The sequence below is a fragment of the Oncorhynchus masou genome, chromosome 31 (genome assembly GCF_036934945.1).
Source record: "Oncorhynchus masou masou isolate Uvic2021 chromosome 31, UVic_Omas_1.1, whole genome shotgun sequence".
Lineage (NCBI taxonomy): Eukaryota > Metazoa > Chordata > Actinopteri > Salmoniformes > Salmonidae > Oncorhynchus > Oncorhynchus masou.
This window is the reverse complement of record NC_088242.1, coordinates 84,078,303-84,097,098: the sequence shown is the minus strand read 5'-3', so window position 1 is coordinate 84,097,098 and position 18,796 is coordinate 84,078,303. Positions and strand designations below refer to the sequence as shown.

The 18,796-nt window shown below is 40.6% G+C and overlaps 1 protein-coding gene across 2 annotated transcripts; it reads right to left on the bottom strand.

Annotated features, from left to right (window-relative positions):
* Nucleotides 1-1,179: 1,179 nt before the first annotated feature.
* Nucleotides 1,180-17,227, bottom strand: LOC135524604 (caytaxin-like). 2 transcript variants are annotated; one of them, XM_064952292.1, is made up of 13 exons: nt 16,977-17,227; nt 14,776-14,865; nt 11,006-11,064; nt 9,091-9,342; nt 8,572-8,745; nt 7,773-7,875; nt 7,380-7,511; nt 6,915-7,001; nt 6,684-6,782; nt 6,296-6,331; nt 4,553-4,636; nt 3,947-4,011; nt 1,180-3,412 (listed from the first exon to the last, which is right to left on the bottom strand). In XM_064952292.1, coding segments are annotated over exons 1-12 (1,152 nt in total). In that variant the 5' UTR covers nt 16,979-17,227; the 3' UTR covers nt 1,180-3,412; nt 3,947-3,977. The 2 variants fall into 2 exon arrangements, with proteins under 2 accessions (XP_064808364.1, XP_064808365.1); XM_064952293.1 differs by lacking the exons at nt 14,776-14,865; nt 16,977-17,227 and adding an exon at nt 12,398-12,591.
* Nucleotides 17,228-18,796: the final 1,569 nt, after the last annotated feature.

The following is an 18,796-nucleotide window of genomic DNA, read 5'->3' as shown; positions in this document are numbered from 1 at the left end:
TGCGTCTCACAAAGTTGGAAACAAAAATCTCAAATTTGGACTCATCAGACCAAAGGACAGACTTCCACAAGTCGAATGTCCATTGCTCGTGTCAAAAGTTTGGACACACCTAGTCATTCCAGAGTTTTGCTTTATTTTTATTATTTTTCTACATTGTAGAATACTAGTGAAGACATCAAAACTATGGAACAACACATATAGAATAATGTAGTAACCCAAAAAGTGTTAAACAAATCAAAATATATTTCATATTTGAGATTCTTCAAACTAGCCACCCTTAGCCTTGATGACAGCTTTGCACACTCTTGGCATTCTCTCAACCAGCTTCACCTGGAATGCACTTCCAACAGTTTTGAAGGAGTTCCCACCAAAGGGTGGCTACTTTGAATAATCTAAAATGTAAAATATAATTAGATTTATTTAACACTTTTTTTGGTTTCATAGTTTTGATGTCTTCAATATTATTCTACAGTATATAAAATAGTAAAAATAAAGAAAAACCCTTGAATGAGTAGAAGTCCAAACATGTGACTGGTACAGTAAATCAAAACATTCAGAACAAAATGTATTGTACCAGTCTTTCATGTAGAAAAAAAATCTGTATTCCATTCTCTACATATGATAGCCTACCAAGGCCATTGCATATGCGTTAGTTCAAAACACCACAATACTTCTCACTACTATGAGTAAACAGATACAGTATTTGTGTTGCGAGTCATACGTGACTGCAATTGTTTTGATAGGACAATGTAATTGGCTGCACTGTCATTTGCTGAAGGCCATTCTTAATTTAGATCCATGTGTGTGACTGACCAGTGACCAACTCTGCCTCTGTCACTAATACAGCTGAGCTGATGTAACTGCCGTTTTTTTTAACAGAGCCGGGAGGCTCATGTGATACTTGTTAGAGTGGATGTGGACGTGTGTGTCACGACTGTGTATTAATAGCTTCATTTGAACCCCAACAAGCACCGGTTCGGGAAGTCCAGCATTGCTTCAAGTCAACTCAGTGAACACCTGGACACCCTTACTTTTATGGTAATGCAAATGTAACTGTAATTTTCTCAACAAGTTCAATTCAAGTGAAAGCTATCCATACATTCTGAATGTGTGAAAGATATGCATTACAGCAATTTGTCAATTAGAAATTGAAGAATACAGGTCACAGAGAGATTGTTGGGTGGAACAGTAAAACATTTTATTTACATGGAAGAATTTACCATCACAATCTAAAGAACAAGGCTAATCTTTGATCCCCATTTTAAGCTTTGCATTTTTTATTTTAAATAAACTACATACAGTATGCTAGCAGACAAATTACCCACTGATATCTTTCAAATCATCCAGTGTAATAACATATTGTGCTTTTAAAGACTGAAAATATGATTCATATCCTTTTTTGGATGCTCAGGGCTTGCTATCCATGGAGAACATTTATCAAAACAAAATACACTACTGTCAACAAAATCAGTTTACTACCAATGACTTGGAAAAAGTCCCAGTAGTCAACTAAGTGTTAAGAGAATATATTTTTACGTTCCACATCATAGTTTTCTGTGTAGAATTTGGTTGAAAGATAGATAGGCACTCAGAAGAACTGACAATCCTTAGAAAAGGGCACAATCCCCAGCAACATTGGGAGACTACAGAAGAACTCCTGCAATTATGTGCCTTGTTTAGGCCTACCTTTTGGTGGGATAGGTATTTCAAAGGCAAAATAAACGTTCCAGTGTTCGGAATGTTTCGTAAACTTTTCTGAAGACATTTTCTTACTCTGTCCTTTGAATATCGGTAACCTCTAGTCCAGCCCATGATCATCTGCACAATACCAGTCCACAGAAAATGTCTATCTTCAATTTTACATGAATCAATGTACAGTAACATTTTGAAGTTGGATGGCTTTTCAGAAACATCTAGACATTTCTCATCATCATACTTGCTATAGAGGTGCATGCCAAGACAGGTAACCAAAAATGCATGAAATTGTACATACTAAATGCACAAAAATGTCAACAGCACACAAAAATCCATCTTGAGTTACATACAGTATTAGCAAGCCAACCTGTCCCCAAATATACACAGATAGATTCTATGCTAACCATTTAATGACAATCAAATTCAATAGTGCAAAACAACACTTACATTACACTGGCAAAACATCATGTATGTAATTCTTACAAAAATAAAAACTCTAACACTACCTCCCCTTTAACCATCCATTAGGTGAGTATCCAATAGAAGATTTACAGCTAGTCTATTGTCTTATAGGACATCTGAAGGGACATTAGAGGCTGGCAATATGTTGACATGCTTTGACTGTACCAAAAACAAAGCACAATGGAAAAATGATGTGATTAAATCACAACATGAATGAGTAAAGTAATTTAAACTAAATGCTGTCCTCTTGAAAAAAACAGCAAATATCTTGTTGGTCTTACTTTCAGTGTGCCTTCATATTCATGTACAGACATAATTTGTGCGGCACATCAGAATGTAAGGTACATGGGTTGGTTGGGTACTGAATGATCCCCAGATCAATCTAGGAATATGGAACAATGGCATCAAATTGATTCATGCAACGCAGCAGATTAAAAATAAGGCCTGTTTTAGGAGACATTATGAGGCAAAAACAAAGCAAAGGTGAAGGCATCTGATGTCTCGCAAAGCCTTTGGTCTACACAAGGAGTAGCATTGCGCTAATGGGTGAAAGATTGTTTATTATGCCACAGCATACACCATTGCTGAGCTCTCTGGGAAGCATTTCTTGACTCTCTTTTCTCTCTTCTTCTCCTCTTTGATCATATCCTCCTCTCAGCATACACTACATCCTCAAGTCTAGCCTACCATGGTCCCCGCAAGAGCCTCCAACACATCAAACAGGTCTGGTTACCAGCCTGCCTGCTACTGACAGCTTACACCAGTTACAATATGTCCTGTGGAAAATGTTCTACAATATTCCTGTTTTCTTACATGTCCTGTGGAACATTTTCTTCAATATTCTTGTACGTTTTCCTTAAATCTTGACTAATGCAAAGGGATTTCACTGTCACACTGGTATCTATATTTGAAATGGATACAAAACTCATGGTGCGAACCTGGGGGTTCAAAAGTAACTGCTTCAAGCAGTCGTAAAAATTAAGTAACATATGCAGTTGTACAGTCTTTGTAACAGCGAGAGTACCTGTCGGGACTTTGCTTTCCTTGAAATGTCCTGATGGAATCAGTTGCAACCTAAGATCTTCAGAGGAGTGTGTGTGTGTGCTGGGGGTCAGGTCGGTTCACATCACAACGGAAAAATCATTATTCTTTCTTCAGCTTGATATTGATAAATTAGGAAGTATTCTTAGACTTGTTGGCCTTCCTCTTGCTTCTTATAAAACATTCTTTTCATGCTCCAAACTTCTTTCAGCAACTGCACAGATTAAAAAAGACACTGTCATTAAGAAGGAGACTAATGATTTAAACAACTTGTACAAGAACACACTTTTCAACACGGCAGACTGAGCAGTTAATTCGAAACAGCTGGCCTTATTGAAAAATGAGTGGGGCTGCAACATGCATGACCCCTTAACCCCTGAAAGTTCCATGGTGACACAGTGAGACACACACACTCTTCACATGTCCACTCGTTAGACCTGGCTGTATGCACTTGATAGGTCATTCCTTTATAATAGCATTGTGGGCTGACAGGGTCTGATTCTTAAAAAAGTGAGCAAGTGGACATTACGTAACAGTAGACGTTCAAATGGTGCTGGTGGTTAACATCTGTTGAAGTGTTTTAACGACCACAGAATTATATCTTAGAACTAATTTAATAGGATCTCAATGAGCCTGGCTCCTGCCAAGGCTGCCAGTGGATACCATATGCACAATGCACAGTGTATTTATGAATGCAGTGCCACCTTGTGGTCCCTATGAGAGGAGCAGTGGAGTGTTATGTATTTACCATGAGATGAACATAGAGGAAGAGGTCCTTTTCAGATTCCTTGCTCTGCGATCATTGACTTGGGCCTGCAAATGACATGACTATGAATAAACATGTCTCTGTAACATTTTTTCCCCATCATTCCCTTCTATATTGCTAGTGACAGGAAATATTGCTTGACCATATGGACATGTTGACTACTGCTTGGTCTATACCAGGGATCTCCAACCTTGGTCCCAGGGAGTTACTGGGTATTCTGGCTGAAGAGGGAGTTAAAGATCCCTGGTCTATATGATATTATAAACTGGGAGGTTCAAGCCCTGAATGCTGATTGGGTGACAGCCGTGATATATCAGACCATATACCACGGGTATGACAAAACCTTTATTTTTACTGCTCTAATTACATTGGTAACCAGTTTATAATAGCAATAAGGCCACTCAGGGGTTTGTGGTATATGGCCAATATAACATGGCTAAGGGTTGTATCCAGGCACTCCACTTTGCGTCCTGCATAAGTACAGCCCTTAGCTGTGGTATATTGGCCATATACCACACCCCCTCGTCCCTTATTGCTTAATTTGGCTATCACACACAGGCCATTGTAGTGCAACTGTCTACTCCCTACCTCTCTGCCTTGGCTGAAGAAGACTCCTGTGGGTTTGCCTGCTGCTGATGTTGCTGCTCCTGCTGACGCTGTTCCTGCTCCATCCTGTACAAGCAGAGGGACACAATACAGATGTAGGATCTTCATTTCATCACCCTGGAGGAAATTTAAAACTTGTAGTGTATTTGAGGTTTAAAAAGGCTTCTGATGTTTGTAATTTACACTTTGACATGTCAGACATGATTTTCCCCTACAAAAATGTCCATTAAAATAACAGCAAATTGATCAGAAATACAGTGTAGACATTGATAATATAGTAAATGACTATTGTAGCTGGAAACAGCAGATTTCTTTATAGAATATCTACATAGGCATACAGAGGTCCATTATCAGCAACCATCACTTCTGTGTTCCAATGGCACATTGTGTTAGCTAATCCAAGTTTATCAATTTAAAAGCCTAAAATGACAAATCGAACTGCCTGTAGCTCAGATCCTGAAGCAAGGTTATGCATATTCTTGGTACCATTTGAAAGGAAACACTTTGAAGTTTAGGGAAATGTGAAAGGAATGTTGTAGAATATAACACAATAGATCTGGTAAAAGATAATAATAAGAAATAATCAACCGTTATTTTGTATTTTTTTGTACCATCATCTTTGAAATGCAGGAGAAAGGCCATAATGTACTATTATTCCAGCCCAGGTGCAATTTAGATTTTGGCCACCAGATCGCATCAGTGTATATGCAACGTTTTAGACTGATCCAATGAACCATTGCATTTCTGTTCAAATTGTCGTATCAAGACTGCCCAAATGTGCCTAATTTGTTGATTAAACACCAGTCTCAACGTCAACAGTGAAGAGGTGACTCCGGGATGCTGGCCTTCTAGGAAAAGTTGCAAAGAAAAAGTCAGACTGGCCAATAAAAATAAAAGATTAAAATGGGCAAAAGAACACTGGACAAAGGAACTCTGCCTATAAGACCAGCATCCCGGAGTCACCTCTTCACTGGTGACGTTGAGACTAGTGTTTTGGGGGTACTATTTAATTAAGCTGCCAGTTGAGGACTTGTGAGGCATCTGTTTCTCAAACTAGACATTCCAATGTTCTTGTCCTCTTGCTCAGTTGTGCACCGGGGCCTCCCACTCCTCTTTCTATTCTGGTTACAGACAGTTTGCGCTGTTCTGTGAAGGGAGTAGTACACAGCGTTGTATGAGATCTTCAGTTTCTTGGCAATTACTCGCATGGAATAGCCTTCATTTCTCAGAACAAGAATAGACTGACGAGTTTCAGAAGAAAGGTCTTTGTTTCTGGCCATTTTGAGCCTGTAATCGAACCCACAAATGCTGATGCTCCAGATACTCAACTAGTCTCTAAAGGAGGCCAGCTTTGTTGCTTCTTTAAATAGCACAGCAGTTTTCAGCTGTGCTAACATAATTGCAAAAGGGTTTTCCAATGATCAATCAACCTTTTAAAATGATAGACTTGGATTAGCTAACACAACGTGCCATTGGAACACAGGAGTGATGGTTGTTGATGATGGGCCTCTGTACGCCTACGTAGATATGCCATTAAAAAATCTGCCATTTCCAGCTACAATAGTCATTTACAACATTAACAATTACAGTTTACACTGTATTTCTGATCAATTTGATGTTATTTTAACAGACAAAAAAATTTGCTTTTCTTTCAAAAACAAGGACATTTCTAAGTGACGCCAAACTTTTGAACGGTAGTGTAAATCAGATGTAAATGTATTTTACCTTTCTCTCCGAGCCTTGATCCTCTCCTCCTCAAATCTATAAAAAGAAAGAAAAATCATACGATTCCTATTCCTATCCAAGTCCTTTTCAAGTTGGAATACAGAACCTATCTTAAATGTATTCCTTGGCTGAGAATAACGTAATTAACACATCAATTCCCATTTCAAAAACGTTGATATTTAAATGTCTTCTTCTATGACTTCTTTACTGCCTCAAAGACTCTGCCAGGCATCCACGTCTTTTCACTGAAGGAATAATTATTTTCTTGCAAGTTTACATAATTTATTAGTCTACTCCAGCAAAACTGTAAATCACTGCAAGTCTGTGAATGATGGTGGGAGCCAAGTCTTCAGCTCAGTTACTAACCATGATGGTTGATGATACTTACTGCATTACACATTCTGGGACCTGCACATGTTCCATGGGGACTATCTCTGCCAGCTCATCCAGACTGTGTACATACTGGATCTTATTCATAAACTTCACACTGCAAATAACAACAGGATACAACAACAACAAGTTATATTTATGTTTTGTGTACAACTATAAATTGTCAGTCACAGTGACGATATGTATAATATAACTGTGTTATTAATGTGTCGTTGTGTTGTGTGGTCACCTGATGAAGGGTCTGGATATGGCCAGCACAGTGCGGATGAACCAGGTGGGGTGGGCAATGACCAGAGACTTCAGGTTCTTCCTGAGCCTACAGAGACAACAGATTTAAGCAGTTACATTTTAGTAATTTAGCAGACACTCTTATCCAGAGCAATTATGGTTCAGTGTCTTGCTCAAGGGCACATCAAAATATTTTTCACCTAGACGACTCAGGGATTTGAACCAGCAACCTTTTGTTTACTGGCCCAACGCTCTTAAACGCTAGGTTACCTACCGACAGTTGAAATAAGGAAATACAGCTTAGTATGAGTGAATCCCTTTCCCATTGACTGCCAGTAGTGCCATTAACTTTTCTTAAACTCAGTTGATATTTATGTCATGCACGTCCATCCTATGTCAACAGCATGAACGATCAAATTAAAAAAGCTGTTGTTCAGTAGTTAGTATAAAATATAAATATCCTTACCTCCTATCAATCATCTGATAGCATTTCTTTAGCCATCCTATGCCTGGCATCTTGCCCCGCGGTGTGGCTCCATTCATGTAGATGATCAAATAGTCCTCAGCCACCAGCATTTCTAGACTGCTAACCACATACCTGAGATGGCAATGTGGAAGGGAAAAATATTGAGGTTCATTTTATTGCTGCCATTGCAAGCACTAACGAAATCTCAATCAGGTTATATTTTCTGGCAGCGTAAATATTCAATCCAACATTCCTACATGATGTATGAAATGCTCTCTCTGAAGAATGTTTTTTTTTATGATAGCATTTTGTGCATGATAACCTAGTTTCAAATATCACTACATAGCAAGGCTTTCTGATGGGTTCCATATTTTTAATAACACAGTTACACACAGGAAGAGGTTTTCCATGATGTAGTGGTAATCTGCACAGCTGCTGTCGGGCAGGTAGCAGGCTGAGAACACTATGATGGCATTCAGACCCTCACCATAGTAACCTGCAGGAGGAGAGTAGAGCCTGTTAGTTCATTCCGTTGGTGTCACTATGTTGGATGCACAGCCATTTACAATGTAAACTCAGTTTGAGATTTAATAATTTGCACCATGTTGGCAGAGAAAGTTCCATGACAATTAAATGTTAATGAGTTTAACCATGTCGAATCGAATTGCAAAAATCACTGAAGCTGGAAACTCACATCTCCCTCTCTAACTTTAAGCACCAGCTGTCAGAGCAACTCACAGATCACTGCAACTGTACATAGCCCATCTGTAAATAGCCCATCCAACTACCTCCTCCCCATACTGTTATTTTTTTTTTGCTCCTTTGCACCCCAGTATCTCTACTTGCATATTCATCTTCTGCACATCTACCATTCCAGTGTTCAATTGCTAAATTGTAATTATTTAGCCACTATAGCCTATTTTTTGCCTTACCTCCCTTATCTTACCTCATTTGCACACACTGTATATATACTTTTCTATTGTGTTATTGACTGTATGTTTGTTTATTCCATGTGTAACTTTGTGTTGTTGTTTGTGTCGCACTGCTTTGCTTTATCTTGGCCAGTCGCAGTTGTAAATGAGAACTTGTTCTCAACTGGCCTACCTGGTTAAATAAAGGCGAAATAAAAAATAAAATAAATACGTATACAATATCTATGGCTCTGGCTGGATGCTGTTGGCTGGATACTGACCCCCATGGGTGATGACGCGGAGATACGGCCTGATGACCTGCATGTCGATACGGTGCTCCTGCTCCCCGATGATCACGGTCCTCCACAGGCGCCCGTTACCCCCCGTCCCATCAGCACAGTCTTCCTCCACTCCGTCACCAGGCCCCGCTTTGGCGATGGCCACCGGGGTATCATCTGGACATACATAGTGGAAAGTTGAAAGGTGTTTATGCTACAATGTGAAGCTAATGTATTTGTATGAGTGAGACAACATTTGTTTATTTTATGTCATCCACTTTTGTATTTCTCTTCAGTATTTTAGCTTTTGTGCTGTTTGTCTGTGGACATAAACATTAGTGTACTATGCAGCTATTTATCTACCAGAAGTGGGTGCCAGATCGTTTCTGCGCAAACTACATTTAGCCAAATAACAGGTTGTCTAAAGCAGAAAGACTGGCACCCAGGCTACCAGGCTGGCAACCAGGGCTGAAGGCTGGTACCAGGGCTACCATTAATCCATGCCCCATGAGCCCTACTCACCTTCCCACTCCAGCTCATTGCCATTGGTGATGAACTCCAGAGAGTCATTGTCGTCGGGGGTGTCGATGTCGTCGACGTTGATGTCCAGGTCGTCGGGCGTATCCAGGAAGTCGTCAGACAGCATGGAACCCTCACTGTGGTCCAGGGACAGGTTGATATCCGGGGCCACTAACGTACGGCGCTTGCGATGAGTGGACACTACTCCACCTCCGCCACCTCCACTTGCACTAACATTCAGAGAGTTGGGGGGAGCTGCGGCAGAGGAGGTGAGACTCATTAGTAACTGGTAGTGTACACACATAACATCCAGTTGAATTCACAGTTGCAGGGTTTATGAAGTAGCATGTGAAAAAAAGGTTTTAAAGCATCAGTGTTTGAGGCAAGGCTTATTGTCATAAAGTAATATATATATATATTTAACAATATATTTAGTGGCCTTTTTAACAATATAACAATCATCAGCAAAATATGACAATTGGATAATGCCTGTTATTCATAAAGTAATACTGCTGAAGTTACTTACACTGTATGCAGAAAAGTATGTGGACACCCCGTAAAATTAGTGGATTCGGCTATTTCAGCCACACCCGTTGCTGACAGATGTATAAAATTGAGCACACAGTTATGGAATGTCCATAAACAAACATTGGCAGTAGAATGGCCTTACTGAAGAGCTCACTGACTTTCAATGTGGCACTGTCATAGGATGCCACCTTTCCAACATGTCAGTTCTTCAAATTTCTGCCTTGCTAGAGCTGCCCTGGTCAACTTTAAGTGGAAATGTCTAGGAGCAAGAATGGCTCAGCCGCAAAGCTGTAGGCCACTCAATATCACAGAACAGGAGCGCCGTGTGCTGAAGCGCATAGTGCATAAAAATAGTCTGTCCTCGGTCGCAACACTCACTTAGCTTCAACAACTGTCTTAATTTTGCTTTGGTAGCAGCTAATGGGGATCCATAACAAATACAAATACAAATACAACTCTGCCAGTCCAACGGACGAATCTGGGTTTGGCGGATGCCAGGAGTACGCTACCTGCCCAATGCATAGTGCCAACCGTAAAGTTTGGTGGAGGAGGATTAATGGTCCGGGGCTGTTTTTGCATGGTTTGGGCTAGGCCCCTTAACTCCAGTGAAGAAAAATCCTAACACTAGAGCATACAATGACCTTCTAGACGATTTTGTACTTCCAACTTTGTGGCAACAGTTTGGGGAAGGCCCTTTCCTGTTTCAGCATGACAATGCCCCCGTGCACAAACTGAGGTAGATACAGAAATGGTTTGTTGAGATCGATGTGGAAGAACTTGACTGGCCTGCACAAATCAAATCAAATCAAATCCAATTGATTTATATAGCCCTTCGTACATCAGCTGATATCTCAAAGTGCTGTACAGAAACCCAGCCTAAAACCCCAAACAGCAAGCAATGCAGGTGTAGAAGCACGGTGGCTAGGAAAAACTCCCTAGAAAGGCCAAAAACTAGGAAGAAACCTAGAGAGGAACCAGGCTATGTGGGGTGGCCAGTCATCTTCTGGCTGTGCCGGGTGGAGATTATAACAGAACATGGCCAAGATGTTCAAATGCACAGAGCCCTGACCTCAATCACAGTGAACACCTTTGGGATTAATTAGAACTCTGACTGCGAGCCAGGCCTAATCGTCCAACATCAGTGCCCAACCTCACTAATGCTCTTGTGGCTGAATGGAAGCAAGTCCCCGCAGCAATGTTCCAACATCTAGTGGAAAGCCTTCCAAGAAGACTGGAGGCTGTTATAGCAACAAATAGGGGACCTCCATATTAATGCCCATGATTTTGGAATGAGATGTTCGACGAGCAGGTGTCCACATACTTTTGGACATGTAGTATAAGTTAATTGAGGTACTTAATGCCAGTCACATAGTCTTTTAAAGTTACTCACAGGCTTTGTCATCGGTGAGACCACAGGAAGACTCCATGTCACCGTCTTCAGGAAGTGGTCTAAAAAATCAACACAGAGGCACAGCATTCTATCAGAGCCACAGCCACACACAATAGCATGACATGACCGAACCCTAAAGCCAGCCAGTCAGACTTTATTCAAATAAACCAAACCCCAAATAGTCCTGGAAGCACACTAGTACAGTATCACATCATTGCAGATGGTGCAAAACTGAGGAAGTACAGTTCCCGCTCAGCCCAGTCAAAACTGTTCGCTGCTCTGGCCCCCCAATGGTGGAACAAACTCCCTCACGACGCCAGGACAGCGGAGTCAATCACCACCTTCCGGAGACACCTGAAACCCCACCTCTTCAAGGAATACCTAGGATAGGATAAAGTAATCCTTCTCACCCCCCCTTAAATGATTTAGATGCACTATTGTAAGTGGCTGTTCCACTGGATGTCAGAAGGTGAATTCACCAATTTGTAAGTCGCTCTGGATAAGAGCGTCTGCTAAATGACTTAAATGTAAATGTAAAATTAACATATGCTAGCAACCTATTGTTCACCTAATACCTTTTTTGCACTGTTGGTTAAAGCCTGTAAGTAAACATTTCACTGTAAAGTCTACACATGTTGTATTCGTTGCACGTGACAAATACACTTTGATTTGATTTGGTTTGAATCATGTCAGTGGGGTTGTCAGTTATCTGGCTCAGCACCACAAAGGGAGCACAGAGAGAGAGTCTGGATGGTTATTAGCATCTCCCCAGGGAGCTCTTTAGATGATAGCCCTGCCATGTTGTGAAGAGGGAGGGAGAGGCGGCGGTATGTCAAAACCCCCTGTTCTCTGTACAGGGAGGCAGACACACTGTTAAGTTACCCCTTAACATGAGGTGTAATTTCCCTTGTCACCTATTGTAATGTGAAACAACGAGAAGGAGGAGGGGAATCAAGGGTATAATACAGGGAGAAACAACAACAACAACTTCAACCAAATACCAAGAAGCACAGAGGAAAATTAAGGTATACAGTTCCACTTTGCTTTGCTGCATAAGCCTAAGATATCCTTTCATCCTAACATCCCAGGGTGAACAGAAAGTCCAGAACAAAATGTTGCCAAAACAACATGACTGGCAATAACAAATGACAAGAGCATCCGTTACACTGCATGGTGTCCAACTTAGTGTCCCTGAAGACAGACTACTGCTATCACTACTGACAAGCTTCCATTGTTCAATAACCATTTTCTACATAAAATGAAATCCATGAAGATGAAATTAAATAGGATTGATATCTAACAAAGGGTATTATAATCTGAAAAGTCAAGCGGTCAGGCCATATTCTTCTCCTAAGATGACGAGGGCTGAAATAACATATCATAAGAGCTTACCTTATGAAAAAGGAGAAGGACGATTTCAAAGATGATCCAGGCAAATAATTGACTTCACAACCCTAGATCCTATATTATTATGCATTCCCTTATCTTAGTCGATTATAGCGAGCCTCAGGCACATCATCCTTCAGAGCTGCTGCTTTTCTCTTCCTCCTCTTCCCTAAAGCTGACTTGCCACCATTTTCCTGGTGATGCTGTGTTTTTGACTCCTGGCTGCATCACATGACATAGCCCACTGCCATTTAATGAGAGCTGCACATGCTCCCTGCCTCCACTCCCTCAGATGGCAACCTGGACTGAGGGGTAGACGCAACATAGTAAATGTAAATCCGGGACACTCCAATTAGTCTGATATGTTACTTTCCTATGGAACTGTATGTATTAATTTGTGGATGTCCATCATTGATTTCGTATGATATGTAATGACTTTCAAATCGTATGATATGCTATGAATTGCAATTCATACAATATGTTATGAATTTGCAAATGTTATTATATGTTACAATATCCAAGTTGTTGTGGCTAACATTAGTTAGGTGGCTAGATAACTAATACAAAATGGTAGCTAGGTGGCTAACGTTAGCTAGGCTAGGGATTAGGGTTACTGGTGAAGGTTAGGAGTTAGATTAAATGGTTAAGGTTAGGGGAAGGTTAGCTAGCACACTAAGTAATTGCAAAGTAGCTAAAATGCTCAAGTTGTCTGTGATTAGATTTGAACACTTAACCTTTGTGTTGCTAGATGTTTGCGTTATACATCCACCCCAAACAAACACCCTACTTTTGTTTTTGCTTTTAGTAACCTTCTGTCTTATGTAACATACCAATTGTAACATATCATACTAACTTGTGTGTCCCCGATTTACTTTTACTATATTACGTCTTGTCTATGTGGCCAGGCTGCAGATGGAGAAAGAAAGGATGCTGCCTGGTGTCAGGATGCTCTCTCTCTCTCTCTCTCTCTCTCTCTCTCTCTCTCTCTCTCTCTCTCTCTCTCTCTCTCTCTCTCTCTCTCTCTCTCTCTCTCTCTCTCTTTCACTCTCACGCCTACAGAGCAAGTATCTGATCTCCGTACACCTCATAGGGACAATAAAGAGACACATCACGCCTAAATCAAGTTATCTTCATAATTCTTCAGTTATTGGGGGCCAATTCATCTTTATCAATGCAGTGTTTGTGAATGTTTAAGGCACATACTATTGTGATATAGCTATTGTAATTTCAGAGAAGGTTGATTTCAGTAGATGGGGGTATCTGCTGGGTATCCCAGTCTATAATTAGACCAGCTGCACGGGCTAGCCCACTGGGAAATCCTCAAGCACATTTTGCTGAAGCTGATTATAGTAATTCAACAACAAACATCACTGCAAACATGAGTCATTGTCATCTACCAGTTGTGATGAAATGCCATCCACCCATCACATCTCCTCAGTACTGATGCCCAGGTGTTAAAAAAAGTCAACACAATGCTGAATGTTGATTGGCTGACACAAAATAACTTATTTACTGTTCTAATTACCTTGGTAACCAGTTTATGTAAGGGATAATCAACGAGGGGCTATGTGTTCTGTGGAAAATAATGAACAACGTGGAAGGTGTGTTCCGCGACCTTCCACGGTGTTGCATTATTTTCCAGAGAACACATAGCACCCCAAGTTGATTGTCCCTTTTATACTGTAGCTATAATATAACATATTTGCCACTAGAAATGTTATAATTTGCCAGTGGAAATGTGTTCAACATCCCTGAAGGACTGTAGCTAGCAAGTTTACTAGATAGCTACAGTAGTTGCCATGGTAACCAAACAAATCAACTTGCTAGTTTAGCTAACCAAACCATCCATCCTCGCTTGCCATCATGAAAATCTACAATGCAAATAATGTTTTCAATTAAACTTTTGCTTTCAAAAGCAACTCAAATATAGAACATGTAAGAATAAACTATAGCCATTGAATTCTACCGTGCAAATATGCTGTGCATTATAGGGAAATAATGCATGCTCTAGAATGCGCTTCAAGCCAATCAGAAACAAGTATTGAACAATGCCATGACAACAAATAGCAATAAGCCACCAGCAATAAGGCACCGGTTTGTGGTATATGGCCAATATACCACGGCTAAGGGCTGTTTCCAGGCACGCCGCGTTGCATCATTTCTAAGAACAGCCCTTAGCCGTGGTATATTGGCTATATACCACACCCCCCCAGGCCTTATTGCTTAATTGTAATCCTTGCGGTTACACTTTAGGCTATGTTTACTGTTACATACTGTTGGATTACTGCTGTAAGTACAATGTAACGGTGAGTTATTACAATACTTGACACACAGTAATAAGTACCCTGTAAAGTACAGCATTATCAAAGTCATCTGTCACCCACCTGGGAAAGTCATCATCCTGCCACTCGTCTTTATACTCCATGTTATCCATTCTTACAGTCGCCTCATTCCATGGAGGGGAGGAGAGGGGCCTGCGGCACACAGCAACGGACCATGCATAATTAACTAACCAACAATAATCAATCAATCACTTGTTACAATGGAGCACTTTGAGCTTTGGAAAAAATCACAATTATAATGATCACTGATCACCATCACTACTATTATTATATTATCAAATTACCTCAAACCAAATCAAACCAATCCTCAGGTATGAAGTGCAAGTGGCAACTTCAATAAGCCCATGTTTTGTGTAACACAGATAATTCCTCCGTTATAAGACAGAGAATGAGTTTGTACTAAAGGAACAATGGTACAGTTATTAGGATTTTTATTTAATTTATCGGTATTTATGATTTCAATTGAGAGGCTTAATCTAGGCCACGGGGCGTTTATCCCTCTATGTAGCATGTGAGGAACATGTGACTCAGGTCCCCTTGCAGCTTCACTCAAAGTCAATCACAATGAAGGAATTTCCTAGGTGGAATCCAAGAGTCCAGGAGAAATCAACTCTGAATCCCTCCTCCTCAGCTACTAATCCTCAGCCCAGTTGCCACCTTTTTGATCTGTTCAGGTTTATCCTGTCTGTCTGCCACTAGTTCAAATAGACAGTGACAGGCCTACAGCGTAATAATACTGCCTACAGGTAGCTCAAGCTGTGTTAACATCATGTTAGTTAGTGCACCGTAGTGTAATCACTGACATTCTGTTTTTAAGGGAAACTTGTAAGTGTAACGTAGGTTTCAGTTTTCATTAGCATCATCCACGGTGTTGAATAAGAATGAGGTAATGTAATGTTATTAAGAGTCAGATACACAATATAATTACTGCTGAGGTTGTATGGTTCATTGCATTAGAATGGGACCAATGTTGTTTAATGGAATTGAAGTCCTCCTCTCTTTGTACCTCTTCACTCATGTAGAAAATCAACAAAGCCTGACTGGGGCTGTACTGAGTGACATACAGTAAGTTCTCTAGGTCAACTGTGGACATATTTATAGAAACATATACACTGACGGAGGGCCCCTTAAGTACAGTACCGATCTGTTGGTAAGTGGCAACACTTACTCTGAGAACACAAATACAGAACAAATAAATGAGATAACACTACGATTTGTAAGGCAATGTCCTACACACATCACAATGTTTCAATGATTGTTTACATCATGTTGTTGTCCGGCAATACTTTCAAATGCATTGTAAGATGTACTATGTTTTTATAATGTCTTTGTAAAATCATATTAATTGTCAAAGATAGAGGAGTGGTTAGGTAGGTCAAGCTCTATATATATAATGTATATATCTACACCATACACACTCTCAGAGGCTATAGGGAAGTGTCCTTTATATCCAAGGGCATAGCAGAATACCCCAGCCATAACCCACAAAACATGTCACTTCGATTGAGTGTGCAACCGTGAGCCTTATTGTGTGGCCAGAATAATTTGCATACCCTCCTACACCCAACTGTCTGTGCCTAGTGACGTAATACAGTATCCTATCCAAACAAATGAAAAGAGAGCTGGCATGTTATCACGATGGAGGGAAGAAGAAAAACAAACTAGCATGAGAGGTGCTCAAAGTAATCAATTGCCTGCATCTTTCATTTATAGAACACTATGGATTGTTTTGTGCCCTCACTATAATGTCCATGCACAAATATTTATTGGATCCTAATACTTTAAGGTAAGACACTGACAATGAAATGATGGTACTACTTCTCTGGAGGGCATACAAATGGAGGCTATGCCTGTAGGCAGGAAGGGTATTCAGTATTCTGCCAGGCATTTGAGTAAATGAAGAGGAATTATAGTAGTGTGCATTATGCACATGCAAGGACAATGCAAGAGCAGAATACAATGAAAACATTCCTCTTTTACATTTAATCCTACTGAGTTGATAGACAATGGTTTTCATGAGCTACTATACATTTACCACACACACACACACACACACACACACACACACACACACACACACACACACACACACACACACACACACACACACACACACACACACACACACACACACACACACACACACACACACACACACACACACACACTGTACAAGGAGTGTGTAATAAAGAGGGTAGAGGAAGAACGCAAGGGCATCTGGTCTGAGCGGCCGTAGTACTCACATGGGCAATAAGAGATCCTTTGAATTTCTTCCTTCCGTCCGTCTGTGCGTCCCTGTGCGTCCACCCTCCTTACTCACTGATGTAAAGATTGGACAGCTAGGAATTGTAATCCTCCAGACCAGGGTTGATGCATGGGTCTAGTGAGGCGCCCCCCTCTCTCTCTACATCCCCTGTGTCAAGGCAGCAGCAGGTGTCTGAAGACAGGGGGCAGCTCTGTTCCCTAAAACCCCCTGGCCACCTCTGTTGGGGAAGGAGAATGTGAAAGAGACTGGCCGTGAAGACTGAAGTGACAGGCTCCTTTAGAGTTCCACTCAACCCTTTAAATTGAAGGCATCAATGCTGGTATCATTATGACTGTTTCTGGTTGTCTATTCTGCCCATGTAATTCTATTTATACTCTAAATCCTTTTGTGATAATCCCTCCTCTCTACATCCCATAATAGCTATTTCATCTGTGCCAATTCCTCTTCAGCAGTTATACTGTACTATCCTCTCTGCTCATGTTGGTTTATTCCAGTCCATACTGGGATACTCCTCCTGTTCCTATCTGCCTGTTTATTCTAAAAACACCACAAATATATCAAGTCTCTCTTTGTGTTTTTACTCCATGAGCTGCTGTGAATGGTCCTCTATGCCGACTGTTCCCTGGCAACAGCATCTCTCTCTCTCTCTCTCTCCCGCTCTCTCTCTCTACACTCAACACATCACCTTCCCATCCCCTACCCATACACTCACTTATTCAGTCTCACTCTCTCGCTTCAGTTCTCTCCACCAATCATATTCCCCTTTCATCCACACATTTCTCACCCGGCTGCTTATGCTCCACCCATTCTTGTCCTTCCTCTCCCCTTTTTATGCCCAGCTGCAGTAGTGGACTTTCACTCTATGGAGCATTCTGCCCTAAGCAGCAGTGGTGGTGGGAGGCGGCCATTCAATGCCAGTGGGACACACCATAAGGTCTATATGTGGCACTTGTCTGACCCTTAATATACGCTTTGTTCACCACTAGTTTAGTTGCATCAGTCTGGACTCTGCACAGCTTGTAGATTTTAAACAGAATAGACTATAAATGTTCAGAAGCTATATAGGCCTATACAGATTGAAACTGATTTAAACTAAAACTATTTGCAGATTGAAACTTTCACCATTCTATTTAGGATTTAAACTAAAACTCATTTTACGCAAACCACCCGATCTCTACACAGTGCACTGATAGGCTACCAACACAACATTTCACCATTCTATTTAGGATGGATATTTGCATGATTCTTACCTCTATACTTCTAATAGCCTACATTTTGCACTTGGTTACGCAAACCACCCGATCTCAGTCGCAGAAGCTACTGTTGGCTACACGCATAGCGGTTTATTATTGCAACAATGTATCGAGAAACTGATACTGTTAGAACAGAATTTCATCTAAACAGAGTAGGCTACACATATATAGTAATAGTTTTAAATGGTGAAATACATTGTCCCAGCGCATCTAGAGTTAAAATGGCAATCTGCAGTTGTTACATCCATTATTTTAGCTTAATTATATATACCCGTCGATTTCTTGAATAACTTCTAATGCCTCATGAGTTTAGTTCAACTGTCGTACCCTATCATAACCCAAAATATATGCTTGTTTTACTCCAATGTTTGTAAATAATGTAAACGTTAAAAAAACACAATGGCCTCAAATAATGGTAAAAACTATCATTTTTATATAATAGAGTTCTTGCATCCATAGCTCTGTCTATTAATTTGAGAGTGGTTCCATTTCTCCAGGCCCATCCCTCAAATCAAAACAGAGGCGGGAGGTTTAGTTTGTTATT